The sequence below is a fragment of the Sparus aurata genome, chromosome 18, assembly GCF_900880675.1.
Source record: "Sparus aurata chromosome 18, fSpaAur1.1, whole genome shotgun sequence".
Taxonomy (NCBI): Eukaryota; Metazoa; Chordata; class Actinopteri; order Spariformes; family Sparidae; genus Sparus; species Sparus aurata.
This window is the reverse complement of record NC_044204.1, coordinates 482,074-503,282: the sequence shown is the minus strand read 5'-3', so window position 1 is coordinate 503,282 and position 21,209 is coordinate 482,074. Positions and strand designations below refer to the sequence as shown.

General features: G+C 40.8%; 1 protein-coding gene across 2 annotated transcripts in view; it reads left to right on the top strand.

The window, feature by feature from the left end:
- The window catches only part of abca1b (ATP-binding cassette, sub-family A (ABC1), member 1B), a 59,107-nt gene that overhangs the window by 23,941 nt on the left and 13,957 nt on the right, over positions 1-21,209 (top strand). For both annotated transcript variants that reach the window (XM_030396720.1, XM_030396719.1), the window contains exons 28-29: positions 2,731-2,908; positions 3,665-3,780. In XM_030396720.1, coding sequence (XP_030252580.1) covers positions 2,731-2,908; positions 3,665-3,780 — 294 coding nt within the window. The remainder of the gene's footprint in view (positions 1-2,730; positions 2,909-3,664; positions 3,781-21,209) is intronic.

Here is a 21,209-nt window from a genome sequence, read left to right as displayed (position 1 = left end):
GTCAACAGAGGTATTATGTTCAGTTGAGATGATCAATCTCACATACATTCTGCGGCCTCCGTGGATAGGATAATATTCTTCTTGATATAGGTCATAGCTTTTTCCGGGTCAGTGAACTCCCTGTCCTCCCCTCTGTACGTGACCCGAAATCGCGCTGGAAACAGAATCCCGTACCGGACTCCCTGTCGGTCGCGAAGCAGCTTTCCTCACCTCTGTAAATGAAGCCCGAGCTTTAGCCACAGTTGCCGTGTAGTCCCGGAAGATGGTAATTGGTTCCCTGTTGAAACGGAGCATACCCCGAGTGCGAGCACGTTGCAGTATCTGGACACAGTCTTGGTAATAATGTAGCTTAGCAACGATGGCGCGAGGTTTGCCGCCTGGCTTCTTTGGCCCTAGGCTCCGGTGCGAGCAGTCGATCAGTGGCTCTTTATCCAACTGTAGCACCTCAGTTAGCAACTTTGATACAGAGGTTGTAGTACTGGAGTCGGGAGTTTCAGGTACTCCAATGATTCTTATGTTGCATCTCCTCATCCGCCCTTCCATATCCTCAGACCTCGTTTTCAGTTCTGCCATTTCTTCCTTCATCTCACTCACAGTTTTTTGTAAAGTAGCCACTATATCTGACCATGCTGATAGCCCCCCCTCTACCTCTTCGATGCTAACTTTCACCTGGTCGATCTCAGACTTCAGCGCCACGGTGTTGTTCATTATCGCCGTTTTCACCGCCTTCAGCTTGTTCTTGAGCATTTCAAAGTCCTCAGCGAGGGCATTTTTCAACTCTGGCTTTATCACTGTTGAAATGTCCGCTTTCAGAGAAAGAAGGATTTCTGATTTCAAGCCTTCGACGTCCATCTCTCCCAAAGCAGGTGAGGGCGGGGTCACTTTAGCTGGACTCTTGGCAGTATTCTGGTCCGAGGAGGTATTGGGCCTTGTTTTGGAGGATCCAGTATACTTAAATTTCTTCAGCCTCGTGTCCATCAGGGCACCGGCGTGGACTTGTTCCACTATCCGATGGAGTTCAGTGATAGTTTACTGTTGTATGAAAAAGATTACACCTTATGTTTTTTGGATAAAATAGAGGTTCAACGGGAGCTCACGTCGAACACAGCCTACTCCATTGCGGCCAAGCCATGCCCCCCTCCCTGGGACCCTATTTCTAATGTTGCTGAAGTTTGGTGCTGTTCTGAGCATTATTTGTAGCTTTTTGATGGCGGTTTTATATTTGGACCCATTTACTGCAATGAATTGTTGTCGTGCGGTAGTTTCTGAGGATGCTAAAACTACGTTAGCTAGCGGTCTGCAAACTTTATCTCTCAAGAGGGAGTCTAACACAGTTTCACGGTGTGTTAGACCATGGATTAAACTTCCACCGGAATATCCCTTTAATTAAAATGGTGTCACCCTGATGACCATCGGACGTGGTGGTTCTCTCTCCTTTGGCTTAGCAGGCAATGTGCGGTGGGCCCTGACAAACCTGGGTTTCTCGTCGACTCCCAACAAGTCCATTAAAAGTTTGGTAATAAACTCTGTAGGTTGGGGACCCTTGGATCCCTCAGGCAGACCCACTAGTCAGATATTATGCCATCTAGAGCGTGCCTCCAATTCTTCACATTTCTTGCCCAGAGACTCCACAGTAGCAGATAGCTTGGCTATATTCACCTGCATGCTAGTTAATTGGTCTGAGTGCTCATTAGCCGAGCGCCCTAAGTCACTAATAGTTTCACTTTGCAGGGAGGGTTAGGGTTAGTGTTTGAGAGCAGTCACCACCTCCTTCTAAACCAGCTCTGATATTACTGACTCGAATTTTGCCACAATTTCAGTTCGATGGTCGTCTATCATTACCTTAATGCTGTGTAGCATCTCTTCAGTCGCCTCTCAGGTGACTCGGGCTCTGAGGGCTGGAGTTGCAGCCTGTTTCGCCCGGACTTGGCAGACTCATTTTTCGCTTGAGAGCTCGACATTAACACATTGGATGTCAAAATGCAGGGCTCCCAAAAACGGTTTGATCACCTTTAAGTTGCAGACAGTGGACAAACTTAAAATTATAGTGAAACTCAATTACAATCACATTCCAGAGGAGCGACCAAAAAAGACGTCCCTCATCTTCGCGTCTCTGGCCACACCGTCCTTCAACGCCTTGGTTAATGTTAACGCTGCTGCTAGAAGTAGCTGTCTGAGTAACAGTCGCATGGACTAGATTTCGCCCTCTTCTTTGGAGGAGGTCGGTCGTAGGCCAGATAGAGCTCTGGATCAGGGTGCAGTTCTGTGGGCTTTTTATCGACCAAGTGGAAGGAGCAAACATCCACTCTGTTCGGGGGATATTTTAGTCTCAAAGCTGCAAGCCACACTAGGCTCTCTTCCTCCTTCCTCGGCATGGCGTGCAGGGCGTAGGGCCATGGCACGGTGGAAGTAGTTATCTGTCATAGCAGCAACCATAGGCTTCTGAAGAAATGGGTGAATAATGAAGATAGATGTGACATGAAGATGTAAATTTAGATGGATGGAATATGGAAATGAAATCTATGAAATGGTCTGTCGTAGACTGTCCACTGTAGATAACTCACGAGTAGTTCTTTTTTTTTAAGGCACAGAGATCCAGGGCTATTCCTATAGGGCTATAGCCTCGAATGCCTAGGTCTGGCGCACCTGGGTTTCTTTCATACAGAGCAGGAAGTGACATCACATCAGACGCAGGTTAATGTCAGCTGTGAACTCCTCCTCTGTCTCCAGGGTGACAACCTCTGTGGATGTCCTGGTGTCCATCTGTGTGATCTTCGCCATGTCCTTCGTCCCGGCGAGCTTCGTGGTCTTCCTCATCCAGGAGCGCGTCAATAAAGCCAAACACATGCAGTTCATCAGTGGAGTGCAGCCGCTGCTCTACTGGGTGGCCAACTTCATCTGGGACATGGTGAGACGAAAACAAGCGCTCCCTCACCGGATCACTGTGTGTCTGTGTGCGTATGTCTCTGTGTGTATCAGTATATGTGTGTGTGTGTGTGTGTGTGTGTGTATCGGTGTGTCTGTGTGTGTCTCTGTGTGGGTGTGTATATCACTGTGTGTGTCAGTGTGCATTGGTGTGTCTCTGTGTGTGTATTAGGGGCCGTCCAGACGAGAATGCTCTTTTGCGAAAACGCACATGTATTGCATCGTTTTGGCCGACCGTCCATGCGTATCCTGAAAACGCAGTCCTCCCATTTTCATGTGGACAGTGAATCCGCAAACTTGTGTTTGTGCCACAGAAGATATTGAGCCTTTCTTGCAACTTACTCTCCTTGTAGTTGAGTGTGAGTCGCAGCAGCAGTTGGACCTCATTAACGGTCCACACAAACAATTCTAGTTCCTTGCACTAGCCCTTTTTATCTTCTTCTTGTTGTGTTCGGTTTCTCCGTCTACTGTCTGTTTGTTTACAGCGCGCAAGCTTAATGCGCATGCTCCGTCTCTTCTTCTCCATTTTTGGTTAATGTCAAGCGCCACCTATAGGCCTGGAATATGAACTACAGTGTTTTCAGTCGTTTTCAGTGGATCCATGTGGATGCAAATATTCTTGAAACGATGCAGAGGAAGACAGAGGAAAAAAAGATCATTTTCTTCCGTGTGGACGGCCCCTCAGTGTATGTGTCTGTGTGTTGATAATGTTTGTTTCTCTTCTCTTGTTTGTTTGCAGTGTAACTACATTGTTCCGGCGACGCTGGTCGTCATCATCTTCATCTGTTTCCAACAAAAAGCCTACGTGTCGTCCACCAACCTGCCAGTGCTCGCCCTGCTGCTGCTGCTCTACGGGTCCGACACTCAATACACACACTACTGTATATACTTTATACTAATACAACTGTTATGTCATGTCATTTTCTTCCGCTTAATCCGTGAGGGTTGCGGGGGATGTTACCGCATTTTATCCCCTTTTTTCAAGGGGTCGCAGGGTTTCTGGAGCCAATCCCAGTTTCTCTATTGGCGAAGGCCAGGGTACACCCTAGATGACTCGCCAGCTCATCGCAGGGCACTAATATAACTGATACTACTATATACACTATATACTAATACAACTGATACTACATACACTATATACTAATACAACTAATACTACTACATACTACTATATACTTATACAACTGATACTACTATAAACTACTATATACTAATACAACTGATACTACTATAAACTACTATATACTAATACAACTGATACTACTATAAACTACTATATACTAATACAACTGATACTACTATAAACTACTATATACTAATACAACTGATACTACTATAAACTACTATATACTAATACAACTGATACTTCTATATACTACTATATACTAATACTTTATATACTAATTGTAATGTCTTTTTAGCATATTTTCAAACTTAGACACTTGCCTTTGTCGGGGGATGTGGTTTCTGATATGCCACTCTTTGTTTCGAACAATCAAGGAGATCTCAGTTACGTTGCATCACATCCATTTATTTTTTAATGCACTGCGTTCAGTCTTATAAACTTTCACCTTTATAGAATAACAAAAAGTTTGCGTGGGTGTGTGCGGTCAAAAAACAATACCACTCTCCCCTTCTCACGTTGAGTTCCACCTGTCTGCAAACACTCAAACATTCAGAGGATTAGGTCACTCCCCTCTGGCTACCACGGTCGCAATATATAAGGACAGCAGGGAGAAATTCAACCATACATATCCATATCCATAAATAATATCAAAATAATCAAGTAAATACTCTTACAACTGTCAAGGTAATTGATAAAACAATAATATCATAAAAGTATAATAGAATTAATCAGAAATAAAGTAAAATGGCTCAAACATACAGCCCCTAATTGGTTGTTACATGGCAATTACCAAATAACAGTGCAACAATAAAGCTGTAATATAAAACATCAATCAATTAATCCATACATTTGACCATGGTATATTTGCCTACTCAAGTCCAAAGTCCATAGTATGTGATCTTTCAAAGTCCATGCTAGATCATACAAGTGCAAATGTGTCAGTCCGTAATTCTGTTGCGCAAAGGAAATCTTTGCTGGGTTGGAGACCAAGCATCCATGCAGCCCTTTTCTCCCACAGTCAGAGTTGCATGTTTTTATAGGTTTAGTCAGCTGCCTCAAGGAGCAGACAAAGGAGCAGACTTGGTGATAGGTCTTTGAATGATGTTCGTCTTGGTTTTAACCAAGACACTACGGACTAGTTCTTTTTATTCCTGAAAGAGTCTCGGCTATAGGTCCCGGGAGCCAAGAGTTTCCTGGTGCATTGTCATCAGTGATAACAGCAAGATCTCCAGGGGCGAAATTCAGCTTCACTTTATTCCACTTGTGCCATTAATAATGGAACATATTCCCTGGTCCATCATCTCCAGAACAAGTCAACAAGGTATTTGACATGCCTCCACCTTCTCTGTGAATATAGGTCATCTTTCTGAAACAGTCCGGAGGCATGATTGAGTTTGTTTTTAGTTGCAATAGATGATTTGGAGTGAGGGGCTCAAGGTTTTTTGGGTCAGTGGTCATCGTTGTAATTGATCAGTCATTTATGATCACTTCAACCTCACACAAGGCTGTGTAGAGCAGGGGTCAGCAACATTTGTGACATGGAGTGCCAGTTTGAAATTTTCTTCTCATCTAGTGTGCAATTATCAACAATAACGCAAAGTTAAATTATGACACAAAATACAAAAACATTTCCAATATACCTGGAATTTTATACATCCATAGAGCACATCTCAAAACACATAAACATTTCATAAACATAATGCTCTGGGAAGAGAGGCCAAACCAAAATTGAGACCACAGTGCCTTGTCTTAAAGCCTGCATCTGCTCAAGCTTAATAATGATAATGATAAAAAAACAAAAAACAAAAAAAAAAAACACTGCTTTTAATAAACATATTGCAGACCTGCCAACCCGTACGCATTTTGCGTAGCAAGTACGCAATTTGACATCTAAATACGCTGGTACGACTCGCCCCTCTAAACTACGCAAAAAGCCGCGGACATGTGAGTTCTGTGGCAAATGTGCACGTGCGGTACTAATGTCTGAGCTGACAACACGATGCAGCAGCGTGGTGAAGCAGTTTCAGCCAATCATTGTAGAAAAGCGGAGAATAACGAGTCTACCGAACCTATAGCGTAACATCCCCGCCCCCCTCCTCCCTGCCTCCTCCTGCCCTCTGCCTCCCTCTCCGTCCTCAGTTCCCCACTCGCTGCAGTTGGCGCTTAAAAAGGTAAACTGTGTGTGTGTGTGTGTGTGTGTGTGTGTGTGTGTGTGTCAGCGGACCTGCCAGCTTTTGGTAAATGTGAACCGTTACGCGTAACGTTACTTTCACTGTGGAAACATTCGAGCCGAAGTCTAAGTGAAAAAAAGAAGAAAAAAAAAGATTTGCGAGGTGTTTTTTCTTAGCAAATCTATCGATCATGTTCCGCTAATGGGGATTTAATTACATATAAACTTACACATGAGATTGACAAATTACCCTCCCTCTCCCATTTTTCTTTAACGTAGTCTGTAGTGTCGGATTTCTTTTCCATGAGGCCTTTGTAAAGTTTAGAGATAACGCCCTTATTACACTTGTTTTTGTAGGCGTCTGTAAATATTTTCAAAATTGGGTCAAAGTCTGTATTATTCTTAATGTTATGTTCATAATGATTTCGTATCTGAAGATACCTATAAAAATCATTTTTTTCAGGATGATACTTTCCCCTCAGCTATTCAAAGTCGTTGAACTGTTCTTTTTCTGTTAGGGAGTAAAATGTTGTTATTCCTCTTGCAATTCAGGATTTAAATCTATGGTCCATTTTGTTTGGCTTGAACATAGGATCATAAGCACACCATTGAATGATTTGTAGTTTATCATCTAGTTTATACTCTTCCCTAATACTGTTCCAGATTTTTAGTTGAGCTTTGGGAAGTGGGTTCTTTACATCATGTATGAATCCCGCCAGGTTTTTGTGTGGTAGTACTGCATATATTGGAGGGTCATTCAAAATGGAAAGTTCAATGTCCTTCCATCTAGCCTGGTATGTCGGGGTACATATGTTGACTACTGGTTTAATTTGTGCTGCAAAATAATAAGCTTTTAAATTGGGTAGAGCCATTCCGCCTTCCTCTCTTGGGAGTTGTAAGGTTTTGCATTTAATCCTAGGTTTTTTTCCCTGCCAAATGAATCTAGAGATTATTTTATTCAATTCAGAAAAATGTTTTGAGGGAACTTCTACAGGATAGGCTTGGAACAGAAAAAGATATCATGGAAGTATGTTCATTTTGACACAATCAATTCTATGACTGAGGCCAAGAAAGGAAACAGAGTTCCATCTATGTACGTCATCTTTGATTTTTGTTAGTAGAGGGTTATAATTTATCTCAGCCAGTGTTGCGATGATTTTTGGTAGGTTTATCCCTAGATATTTCAATGACTTTTGATCCCACTTTAATTTAAATGTCTTCATAACGTGTTTTGAAGGTGTATAATTAAATGACATGATTTGTGTTTTTTGTATATTTAATTTATACCCTGCATATCTACCAAATGTGTCAAGAAGCTTCATAAGGTTAGAGAAGGATTCAGAAGGGTTATTTAAATAAACCAAAATATCATCCACATATAGCGCCACCTTGTGGTCTTCCTCATTAATGTGGATTCCTTTGATGCTTTCTGTCTGCCTTATGTACTGTGCGAGAGGCTCTATGTACAGTGCAAATAGTAATGGTGAAAGTGTCTAGATCCCCGCTCTAAGGTGATTCTGTCTGAAAGGTGTCCATTTATTTTAACTTGAGCTGTTGGTTTACAGTATAGGGTACGGATTGGCTTTTGTGAAGTTTTCATGAAAGCCGAATATTTCAAGGACTTCATATAGGAAAAGCCAGCTCACAGAGTCAAAAGCCTTTTCAGCATCTAAATTCACGAGGACAGCTTCTAGCTTGTTTTGTTGAATATGGTTTAGTATGTGCAGAGACCGTCCTAATGTTATCATGGGTTTGTCTTTGTGAGATGAATCTAGTCTGGTCATTGTGTATAAGCTGTGGTAAAATGTTACACTGTGCCGAAATAGGTCTGTACAATCCACATTCTAGTTTATCTTTTCCTTCTTTGTGAATAACCGAAATTACTGCATCATTCCAAGAGTCTGCGTCTGATAAAGTTGTATTGCAAGCTCGAAGAAGACTAGGTATTAATTCTGTTCGGTCAATGTTAACAGTGCAGGAGATAGGGGCATGATCTGATAACAAGGAATATTACCAATATCACAGCTATGCATTCTAGGACAGTCTCTCTTAAAAACAAAACAATAATCTATTCTTAAGAGATTAATTCTCTTATGTAATGATGTATTGGTTGAAGTTGAGGATGAGTCAAGTTGTGGGTTGAGGCAAATGTTCCAATCTCCACCACATATCACAGTTCCTGTAGCCTCTATCATTGAATCAAACATCTTTCTATAAAATGTAAAGTCGCTTTCAGGGGAGGCATAAATATTACAGATTGTTGTGGTAACATTATACATTTTTGTAGAAACGATTATATATCTCCCTTCCTTGTCTTTTATCTCTGAAATTTGTTCAAATAATATTTTCTGCCAGATTAAGATTGCTACGCCCCTCCGTCGACCTGATTTATAAGATGAATAATATAACCTTGAGAATCCCATTCTTTTTAATTTTTCATGCTCTGATGGGGTGAGGTGTGTCTTTTGCAAAAGTACGATTTGTGCATTTTCCTTTTTCATTTTGGATATAATTTTGCTTCTCTTTGTCGGGTTTAGAATCCCCTTTACGTTATAAGAGATAACCTTAAGGACTTGGTTGTTCATAGTCAAATTTTCCAAAACAAAGTCTCTCCCAGCATTCCCAGTAACATAAAGACTGCACATGATAATCTCTCTCCCAGAGAACAATAATAAAACAACATCAAACAGGGAACAACATTTAACAGAGCTTCATGGAAAAAAAAAGAACAGTTGGTTCCAATGAAGAGGCTCGATTCAAAGGAGCCTTGCGGGGCTTTGCAAAGTCAAAGCTCCCATAAGGGAGTGTCCCACATCGGGTCAGTGGCGGGGCCCTCAAGTGTGGCCGCATGTTAGCCAGTGTCCAAACAAAAATCCAAACAAATTAACCATAGGTGACTCGCTAATTGGTGAGCCCCAACCTCTCTAACTATGAAGAAAATATAGAGTAGGAATGAAACATACCTATAGAACGAGCTGACAGTCTTTTGGATGAGTAGCAGGATTAAGCATATTATTCAAACCAAAGCAACACTTATCTGCTTTAGCCAAACAGTCTTCTGCCCTGGGCGACTGCCTTTTGAATTCCTGAAGTTTTTCTTTATATTGAGAACGGAGGTCTTTCTTAGATTTCGCATAGCCTTCTGCAGCGCCGGGCACCTGATCTGCGCCCCTGTCCGGCCGCCTCCTCACCACCTGCCAGGCAGAAAGAAGCCGCGTCTCGTGGTTCGGAGCGGTGGAGGACTTCACCACCTTAACTGGAAACCCTCGTTCAGCCTTGTCCCTCGTTGCCTCTGAAGCACCCTGGAATACCCGAGCGCCGTCCTCGTAGAAGACACGCATCCTTGCAGGATACGGTGTCTGAAACTTGATTCATTTTTCTCTCAGCACTTTTTTGGCTTCGGTGTATTCGCTGCGTTTCCTTAACACCTCGAGGGGAAAGTTGTGGTCCACATAGAAGCGAGTGTCATTGTAGAAGATTTGTTTTTTCTGCCATGCACTCCGGAGAATCTCTTCTTTTGTGCGGTAGCTTCCAAACTTGACTATAATGGACCAGGGCTTTGCTTGTGGGTCATTGTGCCTCTGTGACAGCGTGCGGTGAGCTTGGTCAATTCCGAGATCTCTGTCAGCAGGAAGGTCAAGTGCATTTTTCATCAGTTTGTCCACAAAACCAACCATGTCGCTGCCTTCATTACCTTCGGGTATTCCATAGATCCTTAAAAGTACGTTCTCCGTTTCATCAGTTCTCCCCATATTTTTAACAGTATTCATCAGTTTTACAGAAATACACTTTTTCTGGGTTACTTTCATAAAACCGTTGGGGAGCCCTTAAGTTAGGCTGTCATCTTCTGTGAAGCTGAACCAGAAGCCTCCTGTTTGTTTTTTGTTTTTTTTACAATTTTTTTCTCTTTAAAGTCGTTTAAAAGCCATATAACATGGTTTTCATGGGATACATTGCACATATTATTTTAAAGTGGTCTATTTACATCACATGCAAAAAGAAAATGGGAGAATAAAGCATAATTTCCAAGCCAAGTAATATTATATTACTCTTGGGTCTTTTCTGGTGGCCATCTTGGATTTTACCTTTAAAAATGACCTTAATGGACTGAAAAATGTGGGCCTTCTGAAATGATGAGATACACCCTAAAGAGTATCTTTATACTGAAGTTGGTGCCTTGATCTGATCTGATGGTCTTGACTAAGCCTCGATGACAGATGAACCGTTGAAGTGCGTTAATTCTCGCATCTCTTTTAAGATGACTGGTAGCTTCCAGATGAACAACACCGCTTGTTAGGCAAGTAAAAATTACTCCCCATCTCTTGACATGAGCACGGCCTCGTTTCACCTCGATAGGTCCAAAATAATCTACTCCAACATGAGTGAAGGGCGGTAGATCTGGTGTTACTCTATCTAATGGGCAATCAGCCAGTTTCTGTTCTGCGGCTCTGGCTTGCTGTTGTCCGCAAAAAACACAGTTCTTAATAATCCTCCTTGCTGAAGAGTTTGCACCAGACAGCCAATTCCTCTGATGAAGTTTGGAAAGCATTTAAGCTCTCCCAGAGTAACCAACCTTTTGGTGAATAGAGCTCAATATTAACTTTGATACATGAGAGTGTTTAGGTAGGATCATCGGGTGTTTGATCTCAATTGGCAAAACCAACTTGGCCTTGCAGAGGTGTTGGAGGATCTATTTGGTCTTTAATGTGAAAGGGGCAAGTAGACCAAGGGGATCATACACCGCGCTAACAGTTGAAGGTATGCTCCTTCTGGTGGGTGTTCTGCTTTTAACAGTAACACGAAAGCTGAAGGTGTCTCTTTCAATGTCCCAGTACAGGCCTAGGGCTCTTTGATTTGGCAACTTCTCCCTGTCCAAATCCAAGTTTTTCACCTGTTTAGCTTTGTCATCTTCAGGGATGGTTGCTAGCACAGCTCGACTATTAATAACCCATTTGGTCAGCTTAAAGCCACCCAGAGAACAGATTTTTTCTTGTGTCTCCACCTGGCCACCATAGAAATCTGAGTAAATTTACCTCCTCTTTGCTAACTCACACTTGGTGAAACATGTGCACGATGTCAGCCATGATGGCGATGGGCTCCTGACGGAATCTGAGCAGCACACCAGTAAGCGAGTTTGTCAAGTCAGGGCCCTGAAGGAGGACCTTATTGAGTAAGATGCCTTTATAGGGTGATGTACAATCGAATACCACTCAGATAGTTTTCTTACGTTTATGTAGACACCATGGTGGGGTATGTACCATATCTTGCCATTCTCCAGTTGAAGATCTTTGGTGGTACTTTCTCAGCATATCCTTTCATGAGGATGTCACCTGAGAAGTTTTTATACTCAGCCGCATAAAGTTGCTTCCTTTCCTTTCCATCCTTTGGAATTTCCTTTCGAGGTGTAATGCTCGCTGTTCTGCCATTTGGTATTTATTTGGCAAGATAGCATTCCGATCATGAAAAGGTAGAGATAAGTAGTAATTAAAGCTGCAAGCAGCGATGAGGCATGCTGCTGTCGGGGCTCATTCATGCAACGACTTCTGTTGAGGAAATTGTTCCTTGATAATTTTGTGGCCTGCTCCTGCCGGTATGAAATACTGTACGCTGAAGTCAGAAGAAGTCCCTGCATCTACATAAAGAACAAATAATGAGAGGACTACACTGTGTGAATCGACAGACTCTTAAACAGAGGTTTGTATCCATTAGCAAGGCAGCACTGCCCTCTGGTGGAGAAAGCCTTTCCACTCAAAAGAGAGGGCATTGGAGCTGTTCTTTTGCCATAAAAAGTGCCATCTATTGGCCGATTTCCACCAAATTTTGCACAAAGCCTCCTCCGGCCATGGAACACAATAAGAAAAATTGTTGTGGTAATGGGACTGTTTTTAGTCAAGACATGCAAGACTGTCTGTTTTGAACACAATGTGCAGGAATTTTTCCTTTTATATTTTGGTAACTTCGATAACTTTTTGTCAAGAGGGACCACAGATGCTACAGGCAAAGTTTTGCGCAAATCGGTTAACTGGTGTAGGAAGAGTTTTTCATTTTTCGTGATTTTGCGAATGGAAATTTATTGTGAAAGTGGGTGTGGCCTACACCACACAATTCAGCTGAATTCAGAGAACACGTAGATATATGGTTTAAAAATGTACGTTATATTATGTGGGAGTTAATTGCCAAAAATGGTTTTGTGTTGATAATAGCGCCACCTGCTGGTCATTTTTGGTGTGTGATTTACAGGGACCAGTCTATACCACTCCTATTAATTTAATTGACATAAGTGTTATGGTGTGGGCACAGTGCCAAATATCTAATGAGACTGCCACCAGAGCGCCATCTAGTGGCGGATTGGTAATTACTTTGTCAGCTATCCTCAGGAGGCAATAATTACACCAAGGTTTGTGTTAATCCGCCCAATCGATGTGTACTTTATATTTTTGTTTATAAAATCTTTTTTATAAACAATGGTATAATTTACCCTGGTACTTGTTACATTTATAACAAAGATCAAGTATATTAGGATCAAATTTATTTAGTTGTACAGGGGAGATATATGTTCTCATTATCCAATTAAACTGTATCATTCTCAATCGGGTGTTGATGGTTTCTTTAAACATACTGTACTCCATTCAGTGAGTGAAATATCTTCTTGTAAGTCACGTATCCACTCCTGCCTCTTATTATCAGAGTTTTCCTTATGATTTTCAACCAACATGTTGTAAAACCGGGAGACCAGTCTTTTACCAAAACAATTTTTTGTAACATGTGTTTCTAAGATGGAGAGTGGAGGCTGTTGTACTGAATTGTTTAAGTGTGCCAGGATAGAGCTTCTGAGTTGTAGATACTTAAAGAAGTGCTTCAGCGGTATATCAAACTTTTCTTTTTAACTCACTGAATGACATTAGATTGTAATTCTCATATACATCCTGCAGTTTCACTATGCCCTTGTTCAACCATGCTTTAAAACACATGTCGTTCTTTGCCAGGGCGAAATGATCATTACCCCAGATTGGGGAGAAACAGGACAACCCTAGGGAGTCACCCAGCCTTCTTTGTACTACATGCCAAACAACAACAGTGTTTTTTAAAAAAGGATTAATAGTATTTTTCATTAATTTTTTAAAGGATGCTGAGTTTAAATAGCTACTCAGTGCCAAACCTTTTGAGGACAATTTTTCAATTTCTAACCAGGGAAAGAAACCATCTTTAGAAAACCAAAACATTGTGGCTCTCAGCTGTGCGTCCCAGTAGTACCATTCTAGATTTGGCAACTATAGCCCTCCCCTCTCATAAGGCAAATATAAGAGTGAGAGTCTGAGTCTTGGCTTCCTGTTATTCCAGATGAAATTGGAAAGAAGCTTTCTGGTCCTAGAGAAAAACAAAGGAGGAGGAGCCAGTGGGATCGATTGAAAAATATATAAAAATTTAGGTAGTGTAGTCATCTTTATTATGTTTATTCTTCCATGAATAGAAAGAGGCAGTGTTGTCCATCTAGTGATCTCTTCTGACACCTCTACTATCATGGGTTCATAGTTAGCTGAACTAAGATTACTTATCTTTGGGGTTATTCTGATGCCCAAGTAATTAAATCCTTCTGTGGCATTCACAAATGGGTGGGATACTACTGGTTTCTTCCTCTCGTTTCCATTTAGAAACATAATAGATGACTTTTCTTTGTTCACTTTCAACCCAGAGATACTACCAAATTGATTAGACAACTCTAGGAAAGATGGTATTAATTCTGCAAGATGTGATAAAAAAACACTATAGTATCATCAGCATACATTGCTGTATTGTGTTCCATGAATACCATGAATTGAGGAGTGTGATCTAATTGCTATTGCCAAGGGTTCCATGGCTATTACAAAAAGTAGAGGTGAAATTGGTGAACCCTGCCTAGTGCCTCGAAATAAGTCAAAAGGCTGAGAGATGAGGTTATTTGTAGATCCCATTGCAGAAGAATCAACAAGTAAAATTTCGACCCATCTACAAAAATAATCACCAAATCCGAAGCGTTTAAGGACCTCGAGCAATTCGACTCGGTCGAACGCCTTCTCTGTGTCGAGTGAAAGTATTGCGGTATCAGGGGACTCCTCACACTCATGGATTATATTAAGAACTCTCCTCACATTGTGGAACCCCTGCTGATTTTGCACAAACCCATTCTGATCTCCATGTATAATGGCTGGTAGAACCTTCTCTAGTCTCATAGCTAAAGCCTTAGCTATGATCTTTGCATCAGAATTTAAGAGTGATATGGGTCTGTAGGAACCGCATTCGGTTGGTACCTTGCCTGGTTTTAGAATAAGAGTGATCAGAGCACTTCGTAATGTAACTGGGAGGCTACCTGCTTTAAAGGATTCCAGATAAACATCTAATAATGGGGCTATTAATTTTGCTTTAAATAATTTATAAATATCTATTGGAAGCCCGTCTGGACCCGAAGCTTTTGCTCCTTTCATGCTTGTAATGGCATTAGAAATGTCATTCAAATTTAATTCTTTTTCCAATTCACTTTTCATACATCCAGAAATACAGGGAAAGACCAATCTATCCAGGAAACTGTTTTGGTTTGTCGGGTCTATTAGGCATTCAGAGTTATAAAGGGTTTTATAATATGAGACAAAGGTATTATTAATTTCTGTGGGATCTGTAGTTAATTCTCCTTGATCATTTCTAATTGTATTGATGGCTCTGTCAGATTCAAGTTTCTTTAGCTGCCAAGCTAGCAATTTACCAGGCTTTTCGCCCTGGTCATAGAAAGTTTGTTTTAGTCTTATTAGACCGTCTTCAGCCTTAAGCATGGATAGCTCCTCGTATTTTGCTTTAAGGGTAGGTAATTCCTGTTTTTTTTGTGTCGAATCATCTAAGATAACCTCTCTCTCTAATTCTCTAATTTTAGAATTAGATTAGAATGAATTCATTCATTGTCTGTTTGAATTTGTTGAATTTAGAGCTGGTGAAGCTTATCATTTGTCCCCTAATATACCCTTTAAAAGCTTCCCACCTAATGGTGGCAGATGTTTGGTTCGTATTTATTGAGAAATAGAGATTGATGTGTTCTCCTACAAATTTTATAAAGTCAGAGTCCTGTAACCATTTAGGGTGTAAACGCCAATTAGCCGAGTGTCTATTCAATTGTTCAGCGTTGTACAATAGTGAGGTTGGAGCATGATCTGACAGAACAGTACTATCATATATACAATTATTCATATTGGGTAGCATAGATGAGGAAATAAAAAAATCTATTCGGGAATGGATTTTAAATGCTGCTGAGTAGCATGAGAATTCCCTTTTGTTTTTTGTATGACTTGCATTTTTTTATTTTGTCTTTTCCAGATCCGTACCAGCATACATACAAAATGCCAACAGAGAACATATTCTCCCACCCGTAACAAGGAGGGATCATCTATCCATATAGTGGCTATACATATCTCAAGAAAACTCATAAACATGATCATAGAGAGATCCTTCATGTTATAATAAAAAGTATAAATCCTAAAAAAGAAAATAGTACTAAGGAAAACTTAAAAACAAACAACAAGACAAGTAGAAAATAAATGATAATCACATAATCGTCACATCTCCATCTTATTCATAACAATTCCTGATCCTCCACTTATTTTTTACTTTGGTGCAGATACTGTCAAGGTACATTCCCCACTTCAGAAAATACTTTTCTGTTCTGTCCAGCATCCTATATGACATCCTTTCATATGCAGCTCCTTTACCCAATTCAGTCACCCAGTCTTGGAAAGGAGGTTCTCTATGTTTCTTCCAGTTCCTGAGAATAATCTGTCGTCCAATCATGATAGCAGTTTGTGTCCAGTATTTGAGTGGTTGAGGAAAAGCAGACAATACTTTGCAGTCTCCTAGTATATATAGCTTGGGGCAAAGAACAAAATGTCTTTTTAGGACTCTAACAATGTAACTGTGAATTTTCATCCAGTATTGATTAATCTTAGGACATGACCACATCACATGTATCATTGTACCTCCTCCCACACAACACTTCCAACAAGTAGCTGAATCTTTTAAACCAAGTCTGAAGAGTCTCCTTGGGGTCCAGCAGAATCTTAAATTGAATAAGCCTAACCCTCAAATCCCTTGACATTGTTCGAGAATTACCACATACCTTTGCCCATTCCTGTTTATCATATGTTACACCCAAGTCTCTTTCCCAGGAAAGTCTCAGGGCTGCAATACCTATCTCCCCCTCACCTTCCATCAGCATCTTATAATATTTAGCAGCTTCATGGCCTTTTCCCAGCACCCGAAGGATTTTATCTAGCTTATCTGCTGGTTTTGGGGGGTGTAGACTTGACCCATAAATCCCCTGAAGTGCATGGCATAATTGAAGATACCTCCAGAATTGGGTTTTGGGTAGATTGTAATCCTGTTTAAGTTCATCAAATGTTTTGAATATATTAGTGTTGTATACATTTTCCAATACAAGAATACCTCTTTCTACCCATTCCTTCCAGATAAATTTTTTTTTATGAATATTTAACTTGGGATTTAGCGTAATACTAGCAGCTTTGTTTAAATGAGGGTCGAGATCTATCAGCCCGGAGATCTTTTTCCATATACCTTGAAGGTGAGATATGATAGGATGGGCCCTTACATGTTTAGATAATTTAGTGGACAAACAGTGGAGGAGAGGGAGGGGGGCTGACACAGACTGCTCCATGCTGTACCACGGGGGGGCTCTCTCTGGAGGTAAAGCCCAATGTGCCTGAGATTAAATGCGTAATAGTAATATACTAAATTTGGGAGTCCCAATCCACCACTGTTGACTGGTCTTTTTAATTTTTTCATATTAATACATGCTCGTTTCCCATTCCACAAAAATTATTTAAATATAATATTGAGTCGTTTGAAGTAACTATCTGGGATCTTTAATGGCAGAGAGTGGAGCAGGTAATTAATCCTGGGAACGCAGTTCATTTTAACAACATTAACTTTCCCCCATAAGGATATATACAGTGACGACCAATGTTTCACATCAATGTCCAGTCCCTGTATCAAGGGGTCAAAGTTCACCTTAACAATATCCTCCAATTTAGAGGGAAAAAGGATACCAAGATATTTTAGCCCCTGTTTAGGCCATCTAAATCTGCCAGCTTGAAAGAGTGAGGATGGACAAAACTTTGTTAAAGGGAGAGCCTCAGATTTATCCCAATTGACTTTGTATCCCGAGATTTTTGAAAAGGCGTTAATTGTGTTCAACAATGACGGTATTGATACCACTGGGTCTGATACCAGTAGCAAGATATCATCTGCAAACATCATTAATTTATGGGTAAAACCGTTATACGTCACCCCCGGAAAGATATCATCCCTCCTAATTGCGGCCGCCAGCGGCTCCATCACCAAACAGAACAATAGAGGGCTAAGGGGTGATCCCTGACGTGTACCTCTGCCCAACTCAAAATATGAAGAAATGTACCGGTTAGTTTGTACTGCTGCCTCTGGCCCATTATACAACAGGCGTATCCACTTTATACAAATTTCTCCAAATCCAAAAATTTCTAAAGTTTTAAACAAAAATCCCCATTCCACCCTATCAAACGCCTTTTTCAGTGTCGAGCGATACAGCAACAACTGGTAAATTAGAATCCGAGACTGCCCACATAATATTAATAAAGCGTCTAATGTCGTCTGCAGAGCTGCGTCCCTGAATAAATCCCACCTGATCCTTGTGCACTACAGAGGTCATAACTTTCTCCAGTCTATTTGCAAGTATTTTGGACAGAATCTTGGCATCTAATGGAATAAGGGAAATCGGACGATAGTTCTTACAGTAACAAGGATCCTTCTCCTTTTTGAGAACCAGTGTTATCAAAGCCTTTGATAAAGTAGCTGGTAGCTCCCCCTTTACGAATGCCTCATTATACATACTGAGTAATAGAGGTGTCAATTCAGTGACATAACATTAAAAAAATTCAGCTGTAAAACCATCTGGTCCCGGGGCCTTTCCAGTTGGTAGGCCTTTAATTACCCTAATAATTTCTTCACTGGTTATAGGTCGATCGAGGTCTGTCTTTTGTGATTCGGATAATCTGGGAAGATCTAATCCTTGAAAAACCTTTCCATATGCTCTCCACTGCGCTGAATTTCTGCTGTATATAAATTCACATAGAAGTCTCTAAACATACTATTAATATCTACTGTTTTAGCTTTTAATTCACCTTCTTCTGATCTAACCGCTGAAATAATAGATGATAGTTCTCTCTGTTTTAAACTGTTAGCCAATAATTTGCCTGCTTTGTCACCTGATTCGTAATATTTTTGTCTCATTCTGAAGAGTGAGAACTCCACTTTCTGTGACAATATGCAATTATAATCATATTTGAGTTGTGTAAGAGCTCTTAAATCTTCAAAATTGAAATTATTTTTTAACTTGGCCTCACATTTCTTAATCTTGTCTTCAAGCACAGCTTGTTTTGCAATACTCTTCTTTTTTTTATAAGAGGCATGTTGGATAATATAGCCGCTCAACACAGCCTTTAGCGCCTCCCAGGCAATCCCTGCAGAGGGTGCTGTAGGTTCATTTAACTGAATATATATTTTAATTTGATTTTTTAACGCCTCTCTAAATTTAGATTCTAGTAAGAGGGATGAATTAAATCTCCATCTCGGCATTCGGATCCTGTCACTGAAAGGCAGCACCTCCAAGCTAACTGAGGCATGGTCCGAGGCTAAAATACTCCCAATAGAACATGAAGTCACTGATTGTAGAAGGTTTTTGGAGATGAGAAAAAAGTCTATCCGGGAGAATGTTGAGTGTGTGGCAGAGAAAAAGGTGTAATCTCTTCCTTTTGGATTCAACATTCTCCACACATCTATATAACCCAAGGACTCAGCCATGCTTCTCACTGCTACTAAGTGCTTTAGGCAACCTTGTTGGAACAGTACTACTAGGATCAAGAGCAGGATCCATTACCAAATTAAAATCTCCCCCAATAATAGTATTATAATCTCCTGCCTGCAGCATCTTGGCCTCCAGGTCTGCAAAAAACTGTGGTTCATCTCCATTTGGAGCATAGACATTTGTCAGAATAATCATGTGACCTTGTATTTCTGCAACCACAATGAGGATCCTTCCCCTGGTGTCTTTAAATTGTCTAATGTATTTAAATTGTAGCCTCCTGTTAATAAGTGTTAACACCCCACAGCTTTGACTAGATCCTGTATTATAATAAACATGGCTCACCCATCCTCTACACAATTTCTCTGATTCTTCAGCAGAGAGGTGCGTCTCCTGTAGAAACACTACACCAAATTGTTTAGAATTCAGAATAGAAAATACCTTCTTTCTCTTAATTGGATGCCACAGGCCATTCACATTCCAAGTGGAGATACTCAAATTATCCATTTTAGCAGTCATAAATAATTTTTAGAAGTAAATAATAGAAATGTCAAAACAAAATAAGAAATAATAAACAAAAAACAGCCACCTCACGACAATGTGCGTGTGATACATATCCTTGTTAGATCCCTCCACCCCGAAATAACCTGTTGCCCAAACATAGCACGCAACACTGAACTCTGCGCTCTCCATTATAACAGAACTAAAATGACGGTCCATGAACTTCGACTGTCCAAGTGGCTTACCCATCCTGACCGACCGCATCGTTATCACTTTATATACCTCAGGACATTTTGAGGAGGTCCCATAAAATAAAACGATAGGGGTATTTGTCTCCTTCCCCCCTATTCACAAAACCCTGACCAGTGTAGGGAGATTAAGAGGAGGGGGGAAAAGGAAAAGAAAAAGAAGAAGAAAAAAAGGGCGGGGGGGGGGGGGGGGGGGGGATTGCCTTGTGCTCATCTCCCCTATTACTCACAATGTCTCCTTAGTCCAGTTACCTCCTCCGGGACACTGTGTCATATAACTGAAGGTACTAGTGTCCAAATAAAAAAACAACTTTCCTTTGGTCCTGTTCGTTTCCAAAACATCCTCACCCCTGGGTCTCCTGGATATATTCCATTGCTTTTTTCGGATCCTCAAAGCGCTTCTGGATCCCGCCGTGATCGATCTTCAGAACCGCTGGGTAAAGGAGAGCGAACTTCATGCTGCGTTCCCGCAAAGCCTTCTTGCACTCCCTGAATTTATCCTGTTTCAGCTGCGTGGCCCGTGAGAAGTCAGGGAATATCATGATGCGGTTACCTTCCCAGATCAGCTCAGATTTATTCCGCGCGGAGCGTAGAATAAGCTCCCTGTCGGCTGAGCGCAGGAAGCGAACCAGGATTGTGCGCGGTCTCTCCCCCGAACCTGGCCGCGGTATCGGGGCTCTGTGTGCCCGATCTATCTCCGGTGGTTGCGCGGTTTCGTTCCAGTCAAGGATCGATGTCAGTAGCTTCTGCATAAACGCCGTCATATCCCTGCTCTCTTTACCTTCTGGAATACCCACGAATTAGGGTTGCCAACTCCCTGAGAAATAAATAAGGGACAACCCCCCCCCCCACGACGGCTTAGTAACTTTCCAAATACTTTGACTCGAATGTGAATTTAGTTTGATGCATGTTTTTGAGTGATACGAATACATAGAAATAAATATTATTCAACAATTTATTTTTTTGTGCAATTTAAAAGATATTTTTAACAGAAATCTGTCCTGCTTAACTTGACAGAATAAAATAAATATTTATTTATTTAACAGAACTGTCCTGCTTAACTGAAAACAGTATAAAATAACTGAAAACAATAGAAAGTTGTTACTTTCTTACTGATTTATAGTTCATGTGTAGTATATCAACTGCCTGTGCAGTACAAATTATGCACATCACATTTATCTATGGACTGTTTGAACTGACATGTGTATATATATGTATATATGTATGTATATAGTATAGTGTGTATTCTTTATTATTCATCTACGTATTACTTTTATGTATTATTTATCTATTTTATGTATTCATCTATCAATTGTATGTGTTTATTACACTAAACATTTTTTTGGCCACAAAATTCTGACATTTATT